The following is a 20193-nucleotide window of genomic DNA, read 5'->3' as shown; positions in this document are numbered from 1 at the left end:
GATTATCGGATAAAGGGAAGAAGAAGCAGTGACTGTGATTGGAAGGAAGCCTTGAAGGTGAAGGATTTTTGTCGTATAAATTAATACGAGTAAATTACATTTTTTTAGTGGTTTTAACTATTTGATTTGAATCCAGCACGTTTTCTAGACGCATGGGCGGCCTTTACACTGTGTTACTGAGTTTCATTAAATGAGAGAAAAGAAAAGATTTAGAAAGAAATAATTTTTAGTTGTATTCCAAAGTTATATTAAAGGAGAGAAGAGAAGAGAAAATGAGAGGTTTTTTTGCCTAAATTTAATCTTTCCAATTTGGAAAGAAACGGAGAGAAGAGAAAAGAAAATGAGAGAATCATTTCTTTTCTCCCCTTAACTTAACTCGGGAACACAACTTTAGGGTGGGCGGGAAGGACCACCGGTCAGGGCCTGATATTTCGAAGGGCACGTTATTTTAGAAAAAAATCCGATATGTAAATGTAAAAATAAATAAATTAATATGGTATACTAATACAAACACCAACATTGGCCCACTTACAAAACTATTTTTATGGTTTAGATTCGTTACTAGCCCATTATCATTATGTTTAAACCTTTAATGAGCTCAATACCCAATTTCGTTAAGGCCTAAGAGCACGTTTTTTCGAGCTCGAACAGGGTACATGAATTCTCAGGGCCGGCCCTGCCTAGATGCTTTTTTAATAACTATTTGAGTCCTTATGAGTAGGGCTAGCAAATCGTGTCTTATTGGGTTTAACAGGTCTCCGACGACGCGAATAACGTAAGTATTAAACATGAATACAACTTGTTTAACTACTTTATATCTCATGTCTATAACACAGTTGTATGTTTTATGTACCAAGGAGAAGAAATGATAGATTGTAGCCTCCTAATTATATTTATTTTTAAAAAAGAAAAACCAAGTAGTGAACTTTTTCAATAAACAAGTGTAATCGTGTCTTATACAGATATCTATTGCCAACCCTACTTATGAGTTCAATTACCTTTTGATTCCAATTTTTATAACAAAATTGGACTCAAAACGTTATAAAATGAACAAAATTGGACTCAAAACGTTATAAAATGAGCGGTCAGGGACTTAGAGCGTTAAACTTTTTGATTTTGGACTCAAGTGGTTAAAACCACTAAAGTAATTTATTCAAATAACATATAATTATAATTGTAAAAAAAGTAGTTAAGTTTTGGTAGAGCTGGAAGCGAACTGAACTTTCAGTGAACAGTTCATGAACTGTTCGGCTGAAAGTTCGTTTATTTAAATGAACGAATATGAACAAAGGCTGCGTTTATTCATTTATGTTCGTGAACGTTTGGTAACGTGTTCATTTGTATTCGATAGTTCACTAGTGTTTTTTATTTTTATATTTGATTTAAATATTCACAGTTTTAACAAATAAAATATTTAATAAGTATCACTGTTGTTCATGAATGCTCGTTTGTGTTCATGAACGCTTGTTTGTGTTCATGAACATTAGTTTGTGTTCATGAACGGTCATATACGTTCGATATCTAAAATTGACAAACAAACACGAACACGTTCATTTACTTAACGAACGAACACGAATAGAAAATCTCGTTCGGTAAGTGTTCATGAATAGTTCGTGAACAACTTCCTTAACAAACGAACACGTGTTCGTTTGCAGCCTTAGTTTTAGGATCTTTTGTATCACCCAGTTTTCACTTGTATAGGATTTTTCATATATAATTGTAAAAGGGTAAGTTTAGTTTTGATGATATTTGAACACCGGTTCGGTCAGATTTTATACAGCTAGTTTTCGTTGTAAACTACAAAGTACAAACTAAACTATTCATTACGGTTTTTATCTGCATTTTTAGATACGAAGTTATGTGCAAAACAAGTGAATTATTGTTAATAATAAATCATATGCAGGTTATATGCTAGCTAAAAGGATCTTATGGCTCTAGAAGGAACCATTTGTCTCAACTTTTATAAGTTACTAAATTACCATTTGTGGTGTAATTTGTTAGTTTGTGTACTGCAACACCTGATTATTTTCATTATATATTCGTTTTATTACTTAGGAGTTTGAATAAAAAAAATCACTCTTTTTTTTAGTATAATTTTTTTTTTCTTTTGAGAAAAATGCCCGGATAGTCCCTGTGGTTTCGCCTTTTTTCACCTATAGTCCCCAACTTTCTAAAATTACCTGAATAGTCCCCAAGTTTTCAATTTTTGTTCCCGGATAGTCCCTGGCACGGATGAAGGTTAGTTTTTGGTGTTAAATGAGTGTTAAATGACTAAAATACCCTTCTTATTAAAACATATATAATATATCTTTGTAGGACCCATTTCTTATTAAAACATATAATATATATATATATGTATGTAAATAACAGATCATCCCTTCTCTTTCTCTCTGGTACCACCACCACCATCACCTCCGGTCTCCACCTCTATCACCGGCCTCTACCAGTGCCGGAACAACCGACCAACCCACCACCACCTCCATCACCGGCCTCTACCAGTGCCGTGGCTACCTCTCCAACACCGACTGCAACACCTGCGTCCAAAAACTCCCCGACACCATTCTACACGTCTGCAACAAAGACACCATTGCGGCTCGAGGTTGTCGGGTTCCAGAATCGCCGCCAAAAACTCCGTCACCACTGCCAGCCACCGCTTTCGACCATCCCTTGTTTTTAAAAGGCTTTGGATCTTCAATTCAGACCTCAAAAGTCAAATTGTCATTTACAAATTCCACAAATTGCTTAAGAAAATATGCTAACTTTGACAAATACAACAAGTCAACAACCATTAATTACAGAACATCATTGGCAAAGGGTTTTTCAAGTTTAATCTTTTTCATGAGAAATTTTATAATGACTGGATCTAAATAAGATAATTGAAGAGTTAAACATGCCTGATGTGCATCTACAATCGATTTCTAGGTTACATCAGTCGGCTTTAGATTTAACATGCCTTCTAGTTCGAGTTCAATCAAATTCAGGCTTTTGGTATAGGAGATGGTGGTGCCAGGGGGTACATGCTCGAAACTTGGAGGCGCCGTTTAAGAGGTTTAGGTTGGCTGAAGATTCATGGACCTTTTTTATGAGTCAGATAAGAAGATCGGGGTGAAGGTGGGAGACAAATATGTGAGTTTGGGTGACGTTCGCATTTGGTAGTGGTAGATCGAGAAGTGGATCAGAGAGTTTGAATGAAGTATGTTTGGAGGGGTGGGTCTGAGTGAAAGAGGATGAAGAAGAAGTGGGTGGTGGTGTGGAGATGAAGAGGGGTTGGGCCCCACTTAAAAGATGTAGTTTATTAAATAATTTTTTTATTAGTTAGATTTTTTATTTTTTATTTATTAAATGCCCAGATAGTCTCTGTGGTTTACCCCTTTTAAGGAAAGGGTATTTTAGTCATTTCACACCCTCTTAACTGAAAAAACTAACTGATGTTAGGCATAGGGACTATCCGGGAACAAAAATTGAAAACTTGGGGACTATTCAGGTAATTTTAGAAAGTTGGGGACTATAGGTGAAAAAAGGCGAAACCACAGGGACTATCCGGGCATTTTTCTCTTTTCTTTTCTATTATAATCTAGGTTTCAATCATCAGGGCAAATTACATAAGGATAGCAGGTAGAGGAGCAACAAACTGCGCCGCCATCCCTTTTTGAATAGAAAACCCTAATCTACTAAAAACAAAGCATCGCCCCTGAGGGGTCGAAAAGTTGTTGTGGACCACACGCTGAACTCTGGACAAGAAACGAACTGCCTCTGGCGCCAAAGAGCCAAATGTGTCAAACGCTAGGGGGACAAAGGCATGCTGATTATCCTCACAAGCTTTCGCGTGCTTTTCCACCTTCTTCGACTCTGCTTTTAGTACCGCTTGCCTCGCCACAAACCCATTTTCCCGGAACCCGCCACAAACTCTTAATTTTTTGGGCTCAAATTTTTTAACCACTATTACAAATTATTAGATGCAGCCTGGAGCTGAAATTATCTCAATATGAACTTGAACCCTGAACATGAGACTCTTTTGATATGGAATGGGCTCAAGGACATATAAGCTCTCGCATGCTAAGTTGTGGTCACTTAGATACTCTAAATTGAAGTTAGGTTTTGTTTGAAATGTTAAACTCACAAAAGACATTTATTAGTAATATTTAATGTAATTTCATTTACAATAATTATTAAAATTAAAACCTTATTATAAAGCAACCACTTTAGGCTAAGGGTAGTTGTACCCTTGGCTTTGGGTGGTTTTCAAAAAAAAATTGAAATTTTCTCATTTAACCTTAAAGTTTTAATTTTGACAATATAAGTTCAAAGTTTTAATCATTGTTTCCTTTTTAACCTTAAAGTTTTAATATTTGATAATTTAAGTTTATAGTTTTAATCTTTGTTAATTTAACCCCTTTGATTAAATTTATTTTTCACTTCTAATTCAAAAGTTTCTATCTTATACAATTTAACCCCTTTGATTAATTTGATTTTTCACTTATAATTCAAAAGTTTCCATCTTTTGCGATTTAACTACTTTGATTTTTTTACTTATGTGTTGTAATCTTGGCTTTGGGGGTTTTTCAAAGAAAAAATGGTTATGCATATTGTTGTTGTAACCTTGGCTTTGGGGGTTTTTTCAAAACAAAATTGATTTTTTTACTTTTCACCCCCAAAAGTATTTCATAAATTACTTTTAACCCAAAACTATTTGTTTTTTTTTACTTTTAACACAAAACTTTTATCTTTACAATCTATTCTCACAAGTTTTTTTACTTTCAACTTTGTTCCTTTATAGTTTTCATTTTCCACAAACTTTTCGCTTTATGCTTCGTTCTAAATTTTGTGACTTAACACATCGCAACGTGCATCTTTGGTTTAACGTTTTTACGTTTCGTTCTAAATTTTGCGAGTTAACACGACGCAACGTGCGTGTGTGGGTAAACGTTTTTACATCGTCTGTTTTTTTCCTGTTTAACAGGTTTAACATGACGTGCGCGTCCTAAATCGACTTAGTTATAACTAAAGAATCCCCGCCGCATTGCGGCGGGTCGTAATTCTAGTTTATATAGTTATGTATTATATATTTATATTGTTCAAACCCGTGTAGTACATGAGTATCTAACCTAGTTATTATTATATATATGAAGTAGAGAAAAATCCCAACAAACATATTCTCATTTAGATTGTTAAAGATAATATCCATTAAATCCTGTTTTTAGGGATCATATGTTTATTGTCTAGTGATGATCATATTCCTATAATGTTTATAATTGTTGTCCTAAATGTTCTAACCATTTTTCACTCCATTTATAGTTAGGGGCGGACTTAGATGTAGCACAAGGTGGGCGGGCGCATCCCTGGGGAAAAAAATTTAGTGCTATTTTCCGTTGAAAATCCCGTCTGCACCCTTTGGATTTTTTCGTCCGCACCCCTTTAATTTTTTCATCCGCACCCCTTGCAATTTTTCGTCCACACACCTTAGATAAAAAATGTTTTTGATTTATATTTTAAATTTTTTTAGTAAACTCTAATTAAAAAAACTACCTAGATTATATAAACTTATACTACCCAACTTCCTAAATACCCAATACTTTACCCCACTATTTCATTGAACATAATTGCCCACTAATTACTAGCCTATTAACCAAACTCAATCTAAGTTCAAACTATAATAATTAAAATAAGCTCAATAGTCCCTTAGAATTCCTCCCGCCCTCCCTCTCTTGGGCCGTCTCCTACCAGCGATCATCGAACACAACAGCAACCACAGCAGCACGTCATCAGCAGCCGCGAACCACCGCCGTCCGACACCAAAGGGTAACAAAATTCTTAAATAGGTTTGAAATTTCATGTGTTTTGACGTTGTTTATGGTTGTTTAGATGATTTTTAGGGTGATTATGTTGTTTAGATGATTTTTAGGGTGATTACACACGATTTCTAGGGTTGAAAATTAAAATTGAAACATTATGTTATGGAGCGATGAACTTATGCATCGATTTGTTTGCGATAGGAACTATGAGTAGGGACGTTATGGCGCAATTTCTTTTGTTTTGCATGACCCGACCCGAACCGACCCGATAAGAACCGATTTTTTTACTTATATACCTAGGGGCCTAAAATTTTTAAAAATGTTTCGCACCCCCATGGAAAAATTTCTGGGTCCGCCACTGTTTATAGTTATAATAAGAGAAAAATGCCCGGATAGTCCCTGTGGTTTCGCCTTTTTTCACCTATAGTCCCCAACTTTCTAAAATTACCTGAATAGTCCCCAAGTTTTCAATTTTTGTTCCCGGATAGTCCCTGGCACGGATGAAGGTTAGTTTTTGGTGTTAAATGAGTGTTAAATGACTAAAATACCCTTCTTATTAAAACATATATAATATATCTTTGTAGGACCCATTTCTTATTAAAACATATATAATATATATATATATATGTATGTAAATAACAGATCATCCCTTCTCTTTCTCTCTGGTACCACCACCACCATCACCTCCGGTCTCCACCTCTATCACCGGCCTCTACCAGTGCCGGAACAACCGACCAACCCACCACCACCTCCATCACCGGCCTCTACCAGTGCCGTGGCTACCTCTCCAACACCGACTGCAACACCTGCGTCCAAAAACTCCCCGACACCATTCTACACGTCTGCAACAAAGACACCATTGCGGCTCGAGGTTGTCGGGTTCCAGAATCGCCGCCAAAAACTCCGTCACCACTGCCAGCCACCGCTTTCGACCATCCCTTGTTTTTAAAAGGCTTTGGATCTTCAATTCAGACCTCAAAAGTCAAATTGTCATTTACAAATTCCACAAATTGCTTAAGAAAATATGCTAACTTTGACAAATACAACAAGTCAACAACCATTAATTATAGAACATCATTGGCAAAGGGTTTTTCAAGTTTAATCTTTTTCATGAGAAATTTTATAATGACTGGATCTAAATAAGATAATTGAAGAGTTAAACATGCCTGATGTGCATCTACAATCGATTTCTAGGTTACATCAGTCGGCTTTAGATTTAACATGCCTTCTAGTTCGAGTTCAATCAAATTCAGGCTTTTGGTATAGGAGATGGTGGTGCCAGGGGGTACATGCTCGAAACTTGGAGGCGCCGTTTAAGAGGTTTAGGTTGGCTGAAGATTCATGGACCTTTTTTATGAGTCAGATAAGAAGATCGGGGTGAAGGTGGGAGACAAATATGTGAGTTTGGGTGACGTTCGCATTTGGTAGTGGTAGATCGAGAAGTGGATCAGAGAGTTTGAATGAAGTATGTTTGGAGGGGTGGGTCTGAGTGAAAGAGGATGAAGAAGAAGTGGGTGGTGGTGTGGAGATGAAGAGGGGTTGGGCCCCACTTAAAAGATGTAGTTTATTAAATAATTTTTTTATTAGTTAGATTTTTTATTTTTTATTTATTAAATGCCCAGATAGTCTCTGTGGTTTACCCCTTTTAAGGAAAGGGTATTTTAGCCATTTCACACCCTCTTAACTGAAAAAACTAACTGATGTTAGGCATAGGGACTATCCGGGAACAAAAATTGAAAACTTGGGGACTATTCAGGTAATTTTAGAAAGTTGGGGACTATAGGTGAAAAAAGGCGAAACCACAGGGACTATCCGGGCATTTTTCTCTTATAATAATGGTATCTTAGTTAGTTCTGCAAGAAGATTGTGAAATCAAATGAAACAGAGCTCACATTCACATATGCATAACTTTGTTACAAAATACAGACTCCAACTCACAAATGACAAAACACATGTTAAATCAGTGTCATGTTGCACACCCGAATGAACTAATGAAACTAAGATCATGAAGCGATAAACCCATAACCAACTACACTCACCATCTTAACGACAAATCACCCGCGATTAGCTTCAAATCCCTAACTTCCATACCAGATTAGATGTAATAACAGGGTCACGTCCGCCTGTCGCCTGTCCTAAACCCGACCGCAAACCATTTTATCCCAATAAAACCATTTACACAGTGTGTCGCCTTCATTAATCCATCCCATTTTTATTTATTTATATTTCGGGTCATTCATCGTTTATATCTTTAGACTATTTCGCTATCATCACTGTCATTCTCGTCTCCATTCTTCCCCTCAAGTTTAATACTCTTGTACCATTTAGCAAACACGATGTAGACTAATAAATCTACCGCGGTTAATCCCGCTAGCAGGAAGAAAAACCGGTCCAGGTGGCCTCGGTTAAGATTTCCTGGAATCCACCCTGGCATGTCGTCTTCTGTTGATATCTTCATAACTATCGTCACGATGAAGCTACTGACATAATTCCCGAGTGAGATAGATGTCATGCAAAGCGCGCTTCCAAAGCTCTTTAACGCATCAGGCGCTTGTGCATTGAAAAACTCGAGTTGACCAACATACATGAACACTTCGGACGCGCCAACAAACGCATACTGAGGCACTTGCCAGAAGATGCTTAACGAGCTCGACGCATCACAATGAGGGCAGTCTTGATTAGCATACTTTAATCTGAAACATTCCACAATACCGGCTGAAACCATTGATAGTATCGCGATTATCAGCCCGATTCCCATTCGTTGAAGCTCGGTTAACCCTTTAGAGTCTTTCTTCTTGAACATGAGGACAAGTGGAGTGATAACTCTTCGGTTGAGGAAAATGAATAGCGCAACGCTTAAAATGTCGAAGCTAGACATGCTAGATGCCGGGATTTGGAACCCTGAAATCGTACTTTTCATGGCTGCACCTTGCTCGACAAATAGAGACGCCATTTGTGTAAATACGACTGAGTATATTATTGTGCATAGCCAAATGGGAAGCAATCTTAGTATGCATTTCACCTCTTCAACCTGCGAAATCGGACATAGAGTCCACGGGTTGTGAGTGTTCTCTTTCGGGTCGTTGAAATCCCTCGAGGTAATGTATGCTGCTTTATCCAAAAACCTGCATTAGTTAAGCTAACATTAGCTATAGTGTAAGAGGTCGTGGTACTTTTGACCCATTAACTTATAAACGGGTCGATACGGGTAGAGTGTTCAAAAAGCTCGCGGCTCGCTCGAAACTCGTACACAAAAAGCTCGTTTGTAAACAAGCCAGCTTGGCTAGGCTCGATTTGTAAACAATCAGAGCTCGAGCTAGGCCTTGCTCGGCTCGTGAGCTCGCCAGCCGGCTCGAATTATTTTATTTTATATAGATTAACTTTAATTTTAAATGTATTAAAATAAAAAAATGTGCGAGGGGGTGAATTATTAACATTTTAAGTTTAATTAATCAATAACATATAAAAAAATATAGGAAATAAACAAAAATTATACATATAATACTTTTAATATGCCTTTCGGTCTTTAAATTATTAGAAAAATAAAAAATACATATACATATATGTGTAGTATTTTTTTTTTTTTTTTATGTTATCAATATTTGTAAAACGAATACAAATAATTAAAAAAAAATTAACGAGCCAACTCGATTTGCCTCGAACATTTTATGAGCCGAGCTCGAGCTCAACTTTTCAGCTCGATATTATAAACGAGCCGAGCTAGCTCGTTAAAGTCCAAGCTCGAGCTCAACTTGTCTCAGCTCGACTCAGCCCGATTACAGGCAAATATGGGTTGTATTATGTACCAAATGTCATAGGTTTACAACATCATGCTTACTTGAATTCATGTGTATGAAGTATCTTTCTTCCAGTGCTTAATGAAGTCTCCTTTTCTTCTTCAAACAAACATTCTTTACCTTGTGGCAGTTTAACTCTCCACTTCTTCGATGCGGCGACAAACACTTGACAAAATCTGTTTAACGGGTTCCCACTCGGCTTAAAATGTCGGTACCTTATAGTTCCAACAAGAAATAACGCGAGTCCTATAAACGCGGATCCAGTTGACGCCCAAAACCCGAGGGTCCACATTCCCTCATCCTCAAAATAGCTCAAGAATGTGTTGGAAAAAAGTGAACCAAGGTTAAGTGCAAGGTAAAAGTAGCTAAAAAAAGCCACTTTTGAGTAACCCTCTTTAGCATCCTCTTCATCAAACTGATCGGCTCCAAATGTCGCGATATTCGGTTGGTATCCCCCGTATCCTAACGCAATCATGTAAATCGAGATATAAAACAACCCGATTTCCCAACTTGAGTGGCTACTACATATAGTGGTCCGGTCGCCACATCCTTTTGGAGTGATCAAGAACATGCTTGATGCCACTGAGAGTCCTCCTAAGCCCTGTCGTCGATTTGTAATTTATTAATTCACTCTTTTGTTATTTAACGGCTTGCATACGACGAGGGTAGTTAAAGAACTTACCAACACAAAGATGGCTTGAAAGATGGCACAAGTTTTGTATCTACCCCAATACGAGTCGCTGAGGAAAGCACCAACGAGCGAGAAAATGTAAACCGTTCCGGTCCATTTGCTAACACTATTTGCAGCCTCAGCATTGCCTTGTTGTAGAACCCTGGTTAGATACAGCACCAGGTTCACCCCAACTCCAAAAAAAGCTAAAGTCACTAGCCCTTGATTCACTGTTAAAGAAAAAAACATGCAAATTATATGTCACGGGTAGTTTGAATAATTTATCTTTTGTAATTATTTAATTTAAAAAGGGCAATCTCTACATTATTTGAAAATAAAATGTCTCATTTCATGTTTGCTTCTTGTAATCTTATATATAGTTATTTAGCAGGCAAATTTATATCTAATCTTTTTGTGCTATGCGAAAACGGACTATATCGATCATTTACTAATGCTTGTGGGTATAAATTTTTGAAGGATACGAGGCTCGTGTTATTTTGACTATGGTTTATTGTACAAGCAAACGTCTATGTGTTGGATTGTTTAAGACGTAGACGTAGATATAGATGTAGATGTATGTATAATTATGTGTGTGGTGTAAATTCATCCCAAAATATAAGTGATTGATCTTATCTAGTGCATGTAGTAGTACCATATAGAGAATTAATTGTTGGTACAAAGTAACATCAATGATCAATTCCTCACACGTAACACCAAATTATAATTAGTTGTAGATATATATGGGCCAATTTACACCAACTCTATCCTTGTAGTTTATTATAAGTCGGATGGTAAATTATGTGTATCAGAGTAAGTCGGATGATGTCAGGATTTGATCTAGACCTCCACAACATATGGCAGATTCCCCATCAATTATCGTTTTCGATAAGTAAGTTTTCAAACATACCGTTTGAAAAGTCGTTTAGCAATATCATATCAATATAAAGGTGTGTAGTAATAATAATAATAATAATAATAATAATAATAATAATAATAATAATAATAATAATAATAATAATAATGTTTCTTTCCAAGTGATTGAGTGTTCTAGCCATATAGTGTAAAAATGTAAAGATTTTTTTTTTATAACAACGGAAAAACACTAACCCTTATTCTACTCCTAAATCTATGACATGGAACTCGTACCCTCAATCTTATCTAGTGGCGGAGCTTAAACGAAAACTCAGTGGGGGCCGGACTTTCAAATTCAAATCAGTAGGGACCGGACTCTTAAAACTCAAATATTTTTCACTAAAAGAAATCTACTCCTAAATCTATGACATGGAACTCGTACCCTCAATCTCATCTAGTGTCAGGGCTTGAACGAAAATTCAGATGGGACCAGACTTTCAAAATCCAAATTAGTATGGACCGAACTCTTAAAAATCTAATATTTTTCACTATAAAAAAATCTAACATTTTCCGTAAAATTAACATTATCTACTCTGGGGTCGCCGGAACTTGGCTTGACCCGTCATTCTAAGTCACCTGCTGCTGTTCTCCTTTGTCTTCGGGTTAGGGTTTCTAGTGTGGGCCGGCTTTTCATCTTCTTTGGTCTTCCTCGGTTGCCCTCCACCGGTTGGCTTAGCGGGTCTGATATCGGCTGCGATCTTCGTATTTTGGTTCAGCTGGCCTGATTCGAATCCCGTTAACACTTCTTCGTGTGGTGTGTTGATCGAGGTTGCCTTGTTCTCCGGCTGTGGGTTTCCAATGGCCGATAGGGGGAATGTGTTTGGTAGTAAAGTTAAGTTCTTTGTAACGAATCTTCCAGAGGGTTGCACTCCTTGGGAACTTAAGAGGTGTCTGGAAGCTTATGGGGAGGTTGCTGGTTCATATGTAGCCAAGAAAAGGGATAAGCTAGGCAGCAGGTTCGGGTTCGTCTCGTTCTCAGGAGTAAGGGACTGTCAGGAGTTGCTAAGGAGCCTCGGTGGGGTTAGGATGGGAGACTCAAAGCTTAAGATTAATGTGGCAAGGTTTGCTGTGGAGAATTCGGGGGGTGCAGTGGAAAAGGAAGGTCCGGTGCAGAATGCTAGACCTTCTGGTAAGTCCGGTGGTGGAGGCAACTTCCCTGTTCGAGATTTCAGGAGTTTCAAGGAGGTGGTGGGGTCGTCCTGGAATGAGATCGGTGGTTCTGGAGGCCCTGGGGCTCAGCCGGGGGCTGACATGAGATCGGGAGAGAAGGCTGTTGTAATCCCGGATAGGGTGGAAGCGTTTAAGGATCGTTACGGGTTGGCGGTGGTGGGAAAAACTGTTAACCTAGAGACCCTGGTTGACATCGATAGGCTTCTTAACATCGCCAAGGTTGTGGTAGCCAATGTTCAGTACCTTGGTGGGCTTTCCTTGCTCATTTCGTTTCATGATGAAGAGTCGATGAAGGCCTTTTTGGATCGTAAGAATATCTGGGAGTTGTGGTTCTCCAAGCTCGACCCGTGGAAGGGTCAAACTCTTCCTCTTGAGAGGGTTGCCTGGTTGAAGCTGGTTGGTATTCCTTTGCATGTTATGGATGCTGACGTTTTGAGCCAGGTGGGCGATAGATTTGGCAAAGTTATTCACGTTCCTAAGGCGTTTGAGGAAGACCAGGATTTGTCGTTCATCAGGGTTGGGGTCTTAGTCGGTAACTCGAGAAAGATCAACGATGAAGTTGTGCTAAGATGGAGAAATAGAACTTTTAGAATCGGGATAGAGGAAGATCAGGAGGTATGGGTGCCAGATTATGCTAGACGTATGTCAGAGTCCGTTCATGTTGATTCTCCGTCATCGGAATTCTCTCCTGTTGATAATGTTCAATCTTCCGGCGAGGTAGAAGTAGGGGTTCCCCATACGTCGGAAGGGCTAGGGGCAGATGAGAAGTCGCCGGAGGAGAGGGGTTCAGGCGGTTCGGGCTCCCATGCAGAAGGTGATGAGGTGCATGGGGAACATGGAGTGTACGTGGGGGGTGGGAGCTTCGAGGAAACAGTTAATGTGGGCGGCGGTAGGGATTATGTTGATGGGGCCCAGGCATTTTTGTCTTCTGCTGTCAATCCCGAGGTGGAGGCTGGTGGGAATGTTCCCTCTTCCTTGTCGGGGAATATTTCCTCTTCTAATTTTGTTGTGGGGCCTAGTGAGGTGGGGTTGGGTAAGTCCTCAAGGAAGTCCAGGTTGGGCCTTAGGAGTAGAATGGGCCAGTCCAGTAGCCCAAAGGATTTATCCCCTGATTCTTTTAGACCCAAAAAAAGAGGTAGATCGGAACCAATTGATTTCCCCCCGGGGTTTGGGTTTATTGGTTTTACCTCGAAGGGAGGGGAAGCTGTTGTGTCAGAACCCTCCATGGCAGCTGGCATCGATAACAATATAGATCTTAACGAAAGGGCGTCGTCGGAGGAGTGTTTTGAAGGGGACCAAGAGGCCGCCAGCGTTCATGGCGTTGGAGTGGATCAGCAGGAGGGGGTTTTCCCCGAATGTAGATCTAGTGTTGACAAGGAGGTGGAGGAGACGATTCAGATTGGGTCGAAAATCGGAGTCGATTTGCAGGGTCACTCAGTTCTTATCAGGCAGGTGATTAATTCTTCAGGTATTAATGGGGTTTCGTCATGAATGTTCTTTCGGTTAATCTTCGTGGGTTGGGGGGCGGTAATAAGGAGGGGTGGATCAAGTCTATCAGGAAGGAGTATAGCATCAATTTCGTGGCTATTCAAGAGTCTAAACAAGGTAATGTTTCCCGTTCTACTTTGTCGAGGTTTTGGGGAAGGGATAGTTTTGGTATGGAGTCGGTCGATTCCACGGGGTTATCGGGAGGCTTAGTATCGATGTGGGATGAGAATGTTTTGTCTGTGGAAGAGAGCAACAAGCACAGGAATTTTATTCATGTCAGTGGAAAGCTGAAAGGGTCCAATCGGGTAGTGAATGTTTTGAATGTGTACGCTCCTCAGGGGGTGCAGGCTAAAAAGGAGGTTTGGGATCTTTTATGTGAGTTGGTTCAATCTCGAGAGGGTTTGTGGATTGTTGGTGGGGATTTTAACGCTGTCCGGTTCCGTGAAGAAAAAAGAAACTGTTCTTTCAAACCCGTATGTGCCAACAATTTTAATGCTTTTATATTTGATGCTGGGTTAATCGAATACAACATGAGAGGTAGGAGATTCACCTGGCAATCCGAGAATAGGCGTAAGCTTAGCAAACTTGATAGATTCCTGGTCAATTCCGAGTTCTTCAATGAGTGGCCAGAGGCTCGTGTTGAGATTCTGCCTAATCGTTGGTCCGATCATTGTCCCATCGTTCTTTCTTCTAAATCTGTCAACTTTGGAGCTCGGCCGTTCCGCATATTCAACTCGTGGTTGGGGAAAGAGGATTTTGTAGAGGTGGTGGAGGAAGCTTGTAATAGCTTCTCGGCTCCGGAGGTTCATCCTGACGTATGGTTGATTAAAAAACTTGGGTTTGTTCGGTCTAAAATAAAGGAATGGAGGGATTTGATGTTAGCCAAAGACGGGGAGATTCTAAACATGGCCAAACAAGAATTAGAGGATTTGGAATCTCTTCTTGAGGATAGGGATTTATCGGAGGAGGAGGATTGGGCTTTAGCGGAAAACAAAAGGATTATTGCGGAGATGGAGCTTGCTAAGGTTATGGACCTCAAGCAAAGGTCTCGTATTCGTTGGGCTAAAGAAGGGGATGAAAATTCTAAGTTCTTTCATTCGATGATTAATGGTCGAAAGGCGAGTAACGTTATTCACGGGTTGTCAATAAGGAATGAGTGGGTCTCCAAGCCGTCGTTAGTTAAGAAGGAAGTATTCAATTTTTTTAAGTCTAAGTTTAAGGAAGATTGCAGTGATCGGCCTCGGTTGGTGTGCCCTAGTTTGAAAAAAATCACAGTTGACGAGGCTGCTTGGGTTGAATCTCGGTTCAGTGTCGAAGAGATAAAACAAGCGGTGTTTGAATGTGGGGATGATAGGGCCCCTGGCCCGGATGGCTTCAACTTTCGTTTCTTTAAAACGTTTTGGAGGTTGTTCGAGGAGGATTTCAGTCGTCTTATGTCGGCTTTCTTCGAATCGGGTAAAATCAACTTCGGATGTGGCTCCTCTTTCATCACGCTCGTTCCGAAATTGAGAGACCCGATGGGGCTCAATGATTACCGTCCGATCAGTTTAGTGGGGGTAGTTAACAAGGTGGTGTCAAAGATCCTTGCTAATCGGCTCAAGAAGGTTCTCGGTTCGGTGATTTCGGATTCTCAATCGGCTTTCTTGGGTGGTAGGCTCATTCTCGATGGGCCATTGGTTATTAATGAAGTTCACTCGTGGCTCAAGAGACGCGGTAAAAAGGCATTTTTATTTAAAATCGACTTTGAAAAGGCGTACGATAACATCAACTGGAAATACGTAGTGGATATTTTCAGCCAAATGGGGTTTGGAGAAAAGTGGTGTAATTGGATTTGGGGCATTTTGTCTTCCGCTCGCGCCTCGGTGCTAGTCAACGGTGCCCCGACTTTCGAGTTTAGTTGTGAGAAAGGAATGCGGCAAGGGGATCCTTTGTCTCCTTTTTTATTTGTGGCCGTAATGGAAGGTCTCTCCCGAATCTTGGATAAAGCGGCGGATGTTGGAATCTTTTCGGGGATTGCTCTTCCTGACGACGGGCCTACGATCTCGCATTTGTTCTTTGCTGATGACGCTCTAATTGTCGGTGAGTGGGATACCGATAATGCTTTGAATGTTGTCAGAATTCTTAGGTGCTTTCACGCTTGTTCGGGGTTAAAAATCAATCTTCGTAAGTCCAGTCTCTATGGTGTTGGGGTGGATAATGGGGAGGTTGGTAGTGTGGCCGATGTGGTTGGGTGTAATCAGGATTCGTTTCCTTTTAAGTATCTCGGTTTGAAGGTTGGGGCGAATATGAATCGGGTCAATAATTGGAAGGCGGTGTACGATATTTTTGAGTCCAGGCTAGCTCTTTGGAAATCGGCTCTTTTATCGATGGGTGGTCGAACCACGTTGATCCGTTCGGTTCTTCAAAGTCTCCCGTGTTACTTCTTCTCATTGTATAAAGCCCCGGTGAAAGTGTTGAAGGACCTTGAAGGAATGATTAGAAAATTTTTGTGGGGTGGGTCGAATGTGGCTAATAAGACCCACTGGGTCTCCTGGGATGTTGTGACCAGGCCCAAAAAAAGGGGGGGCTTGGGGCTCAGCAAGCTTGGAGATATCAACAAGGCCCTTTTATGCAAATGGGCTTGGAGATTTAAGTCTGATAAGGACAAGCTATGGGTTAAAGTTATTGAGGCAATTCACTCTAGAGGTTCGGGATGGTCGTTTCTGCCGGTTAGGAAATCGGCTGGTGGGGTCTGGCCGAGTATTGTGGCTGCTATCAACAAACCGCTTCTTGATGGTTCGAGTATCCGCAAGATGTTTAGAGGTAACGTTGGCAGAGGTGATGAGATTCTCTTTTGGTTGGATCCTTGGTTAATGGATGTTCCGCTAAAGGAGGCCTTTCCCCGTTTGTTTTCTCTCGAGATGGTTAAAACGTGTTTGGTCAGCGAGAGGGTTGAAGGGAATTGGTTGTGGAGACATGACCCGGATCAGGATGGGGAAGCTTCTGAATTCTCGGAGTTACGGGCTTTGGTTTCTTCGGTCATCGTGTCTGGGAGAAAGGACGGGTGGAGTTGGAAGGGTGACAAGTCGGGGGATTTTTCGGTAAAGTCGGTTAGGAGTTATTTGGACAGTTTAGATGGTGCGGACAGCAGTTTCAAGCTTGATTGGTGTAGGTGGATTCCTATTAAGTGCAATCTTTTCGTGTGGAGAGCGGAGTTGGGCCGGATCCCCACGTCGGATGAGCTACGGAAAAGAAATGTTCCTGTCGGTGACGGCTTGTGTCCTTTCTGCAGTTCGGAGGAGGAGACGGTTTCTCACTTATTCACGTCGTGTTATATGGCGGCTGTCTTGTGGCAGAAAATCAGCTCTTGGTGTCGGGTTCCTCCCATCTTCGCGTTTTCTGTCAAAGACTTGTTGGAGTACCATAAAACTTGCCCGATTAGCGCTGAGGAAAAGAAAGCTCTGCACGGTATCATGTTCACTGCTTGCTGGTGCCTTTGGTTAATGCGTAATAAGGCGATCTTCTCGGCCGTCAATGTCAAGGTTGATAGTATTTTTAGCGAAGTTAGATCGTTGGGTTTTTTATGGTACAAAAATAGAGTTAAAGGTAGTAGTATTTCTTGGCTAGATTGGTGTAGATTTGTAATTATGTAATTTTTGTGTTCGGTTGGTGGGTTCCCGGTCCGGTTTTCGGGCTTGGGAGTGTTTTTAATGAAGTTGGCCTTTCAAAAAAAAAAACATTATCTACTCTAAAACATATACCATGTTTCTAGTACTATTGAGACCTCGGGATTCCCTAAAACATCTCGTGACTTGGAATGATGATCACACAAAATGTTGGTAACCTTGCCATGTGGTCTAATGAGCTTCCTCATGCAAGATATTCACCCCTCTCGTGTCGGTCACGTCTCAATTTTTGCATGCTTTTCCCCACCCAACCAAACACATACCCACTATGCCATTATCCATTTCTATTTTTATTATTTACCCATCGAATACTAATTTCTTTTCTTCCAGTTTGGTTACGTAACCAATAAAAATTTCCAATTTTGAATTACTTGATTTATAGGTATATATTAACGGCGCATGTTTCCATTTATATAGTTTTATAATTATAATCTTATTTTACGTGAGATCTGATCTCTCATATTAATCAATATTGTCCGTTATGCTTACGAGATGTTTAGCTCGAGTGAAAACTTTTTAGAAGGTCATACATTTGTGAATTACCCTAACATGAGCACATTTAACTATACAGTTCTCTACAATGAACACAACATAACAAAATGATATGAGATTTGTGTAAGCCGAAACATTTTAGATCCCAGCTCTTATACGATGACTTATGTTACGAAAAAAGAAGAACGGTGTTTCATTTATGAAAAAATAGATCGTAATTTTATTAAACTATTAAAGTAACAAATTTCGTGTCATTTTCAAGATTTTTTGCACCTCCTTTAAAATTATTACGTAATTAATTATTTGATAAATGCATTTTCTTGATCAATTAATTAAATGAATATATACCCACACACAGAGCTATCAAACTGTTAGGATAGAATAAGCCTCCACCATTCCAAACTTTCATAAAAATCATCATTAATTTATATTTTAATATAAATATACACTCACTCTAAAATATAGAAAAATATTCAAGCACTAAATGGAAGAGTAAATTACCAAAATGAGGTTTAGGCATGTTTGTTATTTTCATCCAAAACAACTTTTTTTTGTACAATATAGTACTTCATTTTTGGGATTTTTTGTCATTTTCATTCAAATATCTAATTTGCTTTATTTTTTCTATCAAACATTTAGATGAAAATGACAAAAAATCCAAAATCTCATAGACGATTTTGACAAAAAAAAAAATCAGACGTTTGAATAAAAATGACAAAAAATCCTAAAAGTAAAGGACTATATGCAGTGGCGGACATAAGGCTTACCGGGGGGCAACCTCTGCTACGGCTTGGCGCGGAAAAATTAGTGTAAATTTTGGAAAAAATTGACGCTTTTTCGATTTCGTTACGGTTTATTTATAAAACGTTACGCCTTAGTTTCATTTCTAGATCGCCCACTGACTATATGGTACATAAACACTATAAATATCATGATATAACTCCATTTACTTATGAGGAAATTTAAAACAAAAAGAAAAAATGAAAAACAAACTTCAATATGCATATGCACACATGGATAGATAAGTTCCCTTATCCGATATAACAGTTAAATAATAATATATTGGTATGAAGATCGATAAGCAAAGTATAATATCAAGTTTAATTATATGGTATATATTTATTTTCAGAAAATAATAAAAAAAAGTAGGTAGGTTACGTACCAAGGATGATAGTGCCAGCTGTCCATCGACCGGTTTTTGCTTTGATAGCTGGTTTGCCATGAAAATCAACAGTTCCATCCATGGTGCTTGCCTCTTCATCACCCTTGATCACCTGCTATTTATTTATTTATTTATTTATTTAATATTCATTTCTAAACCATTAATATTTCATGATATATTTTATTTTATAAAATCATGAAACTGAATATGTGTTGTGTTGTGTTGATATAATCCACGTGTGATGTGTTTCTGACATTGTAACGAACACATGCTAGCTGGCTTGTAACATATGTCAAATGAATGAATTTTGTAAATTAACTTATAACCTAGCTAACATTTTGGTACTGGTTGATAAAGAGTACGATTACAGGATGTTTGGGAATGAGGGTATTGCTTGCATAATGTTTGGTATCAGTAAATGCATGCAAAAAAGGTTTTTTTTTTTTTTTTTTTTTTTTTTTTTTTTTTTTTTTTTTTTTTAAGTCATTTTTTAGTAGTTAGTGTGCGTGTTTGAGAGTTGAGACTGTCTGTCTATCTTATTATACATCTCATAAATAATAAGACAAACACGTCCCAAAAATATATGAATTTTAAAAGTAGATTTTTATGTAAGATCAAATCAAAGAAATTGTAACTTAAAATGCATATGATAAAAAACTGTTATAGTTTTTATAAAAATATTTCATGAAACAGTTCTAGAGAGAGAGAGAGAGAGAGAGAGGAGAATTGAGCCACCTTTGTATGAGATATATTGAGAGACTCCATTTCTGTTGATGAAGTTAGAGAGAGAGAGAGAGAGAGTTTGTATGAGACAGACAAATGGGTGAAGAGTGAAGAGGGTTGTGGGGGAGATGGATGATAAAACAAGGGAAGAACAGGGAGGTGGTTTTATAGACATTCTTTTATGATAATCAACGGTGTAGATCAATCCGATGAAAAAAACCTTTTCAACCACACGTATATACTTTTTATTTAAAACTAATATAAAAATTTCTATGTTTAGTATTTATCGTTACTCTTTATATTGTGTTCAGTTGCATAGTCA

General features: G+C 38.9%; 1 protein-coding gene across 3 annotated transcripts; it reads right to left on the bottom strand.

Annotated features, from left to right (window-relative positions):
• Positions 1–7659: 7659 nt before the first annotated feature.
• On the bottom strand, positions 7660–20027 carry LOC110864529 (protein NRT1/ PTR FAMILY 7.3). Of its 3 annotated transcripts, none has more exons than XM_022113618.2 (5): positions 19884–20027; positions 19149–19260; positions 10272–10489; positions 9631–10190; positions 7660–8917 (listed from the first exon to the last, which is right to left on the bottom strand). In XM_022113618.2, exons 1-5 carry the CDS (start codon positions 19911–19913, stop codon positions 8044–8046), a joined length of 1794 nt encoding a protein of 597 aa, XP_021969310.1. In that variant the 5' UTR covers positions 19914–20027; the 3' UTR covers positions 7660–8043. The 3 variants fall into 3 exon arrangements, with proteins under 3 accessions (XP_021969310.1, XP_021969309.1, XP_035830242.1); XM_022113617.2 differs by having other exon boundaries at positions 19149–19263; positions 19884–20020; XM_035974349.1 differs by lacking the exons at positions 19149–19260; positions 19884–20027 and adding an exon at positions 14380–17478.
• Positions 20028–20193: the final 166 nt, after the last annotated feature.

This window comes from Helianthus annuus, chromosome 6, assembly GCF_002127325.2.
Source record: "Helianthus annuus cultivar XRQ/B chromosome 6, HanXRQr2.0-SUNRISE, whole genome shotgun sequence".
Taxonomy (NCBI): domain Eukaryota; kingdom Viridiplantae; phylum Streptophyta; class Magnoliopsida; order Asterales; family Asteraceae; genus Helianthus; species Helianthus annuus.
This window is presented reverse-complemented; position numbering and strand designations above follow the sequence as displayed.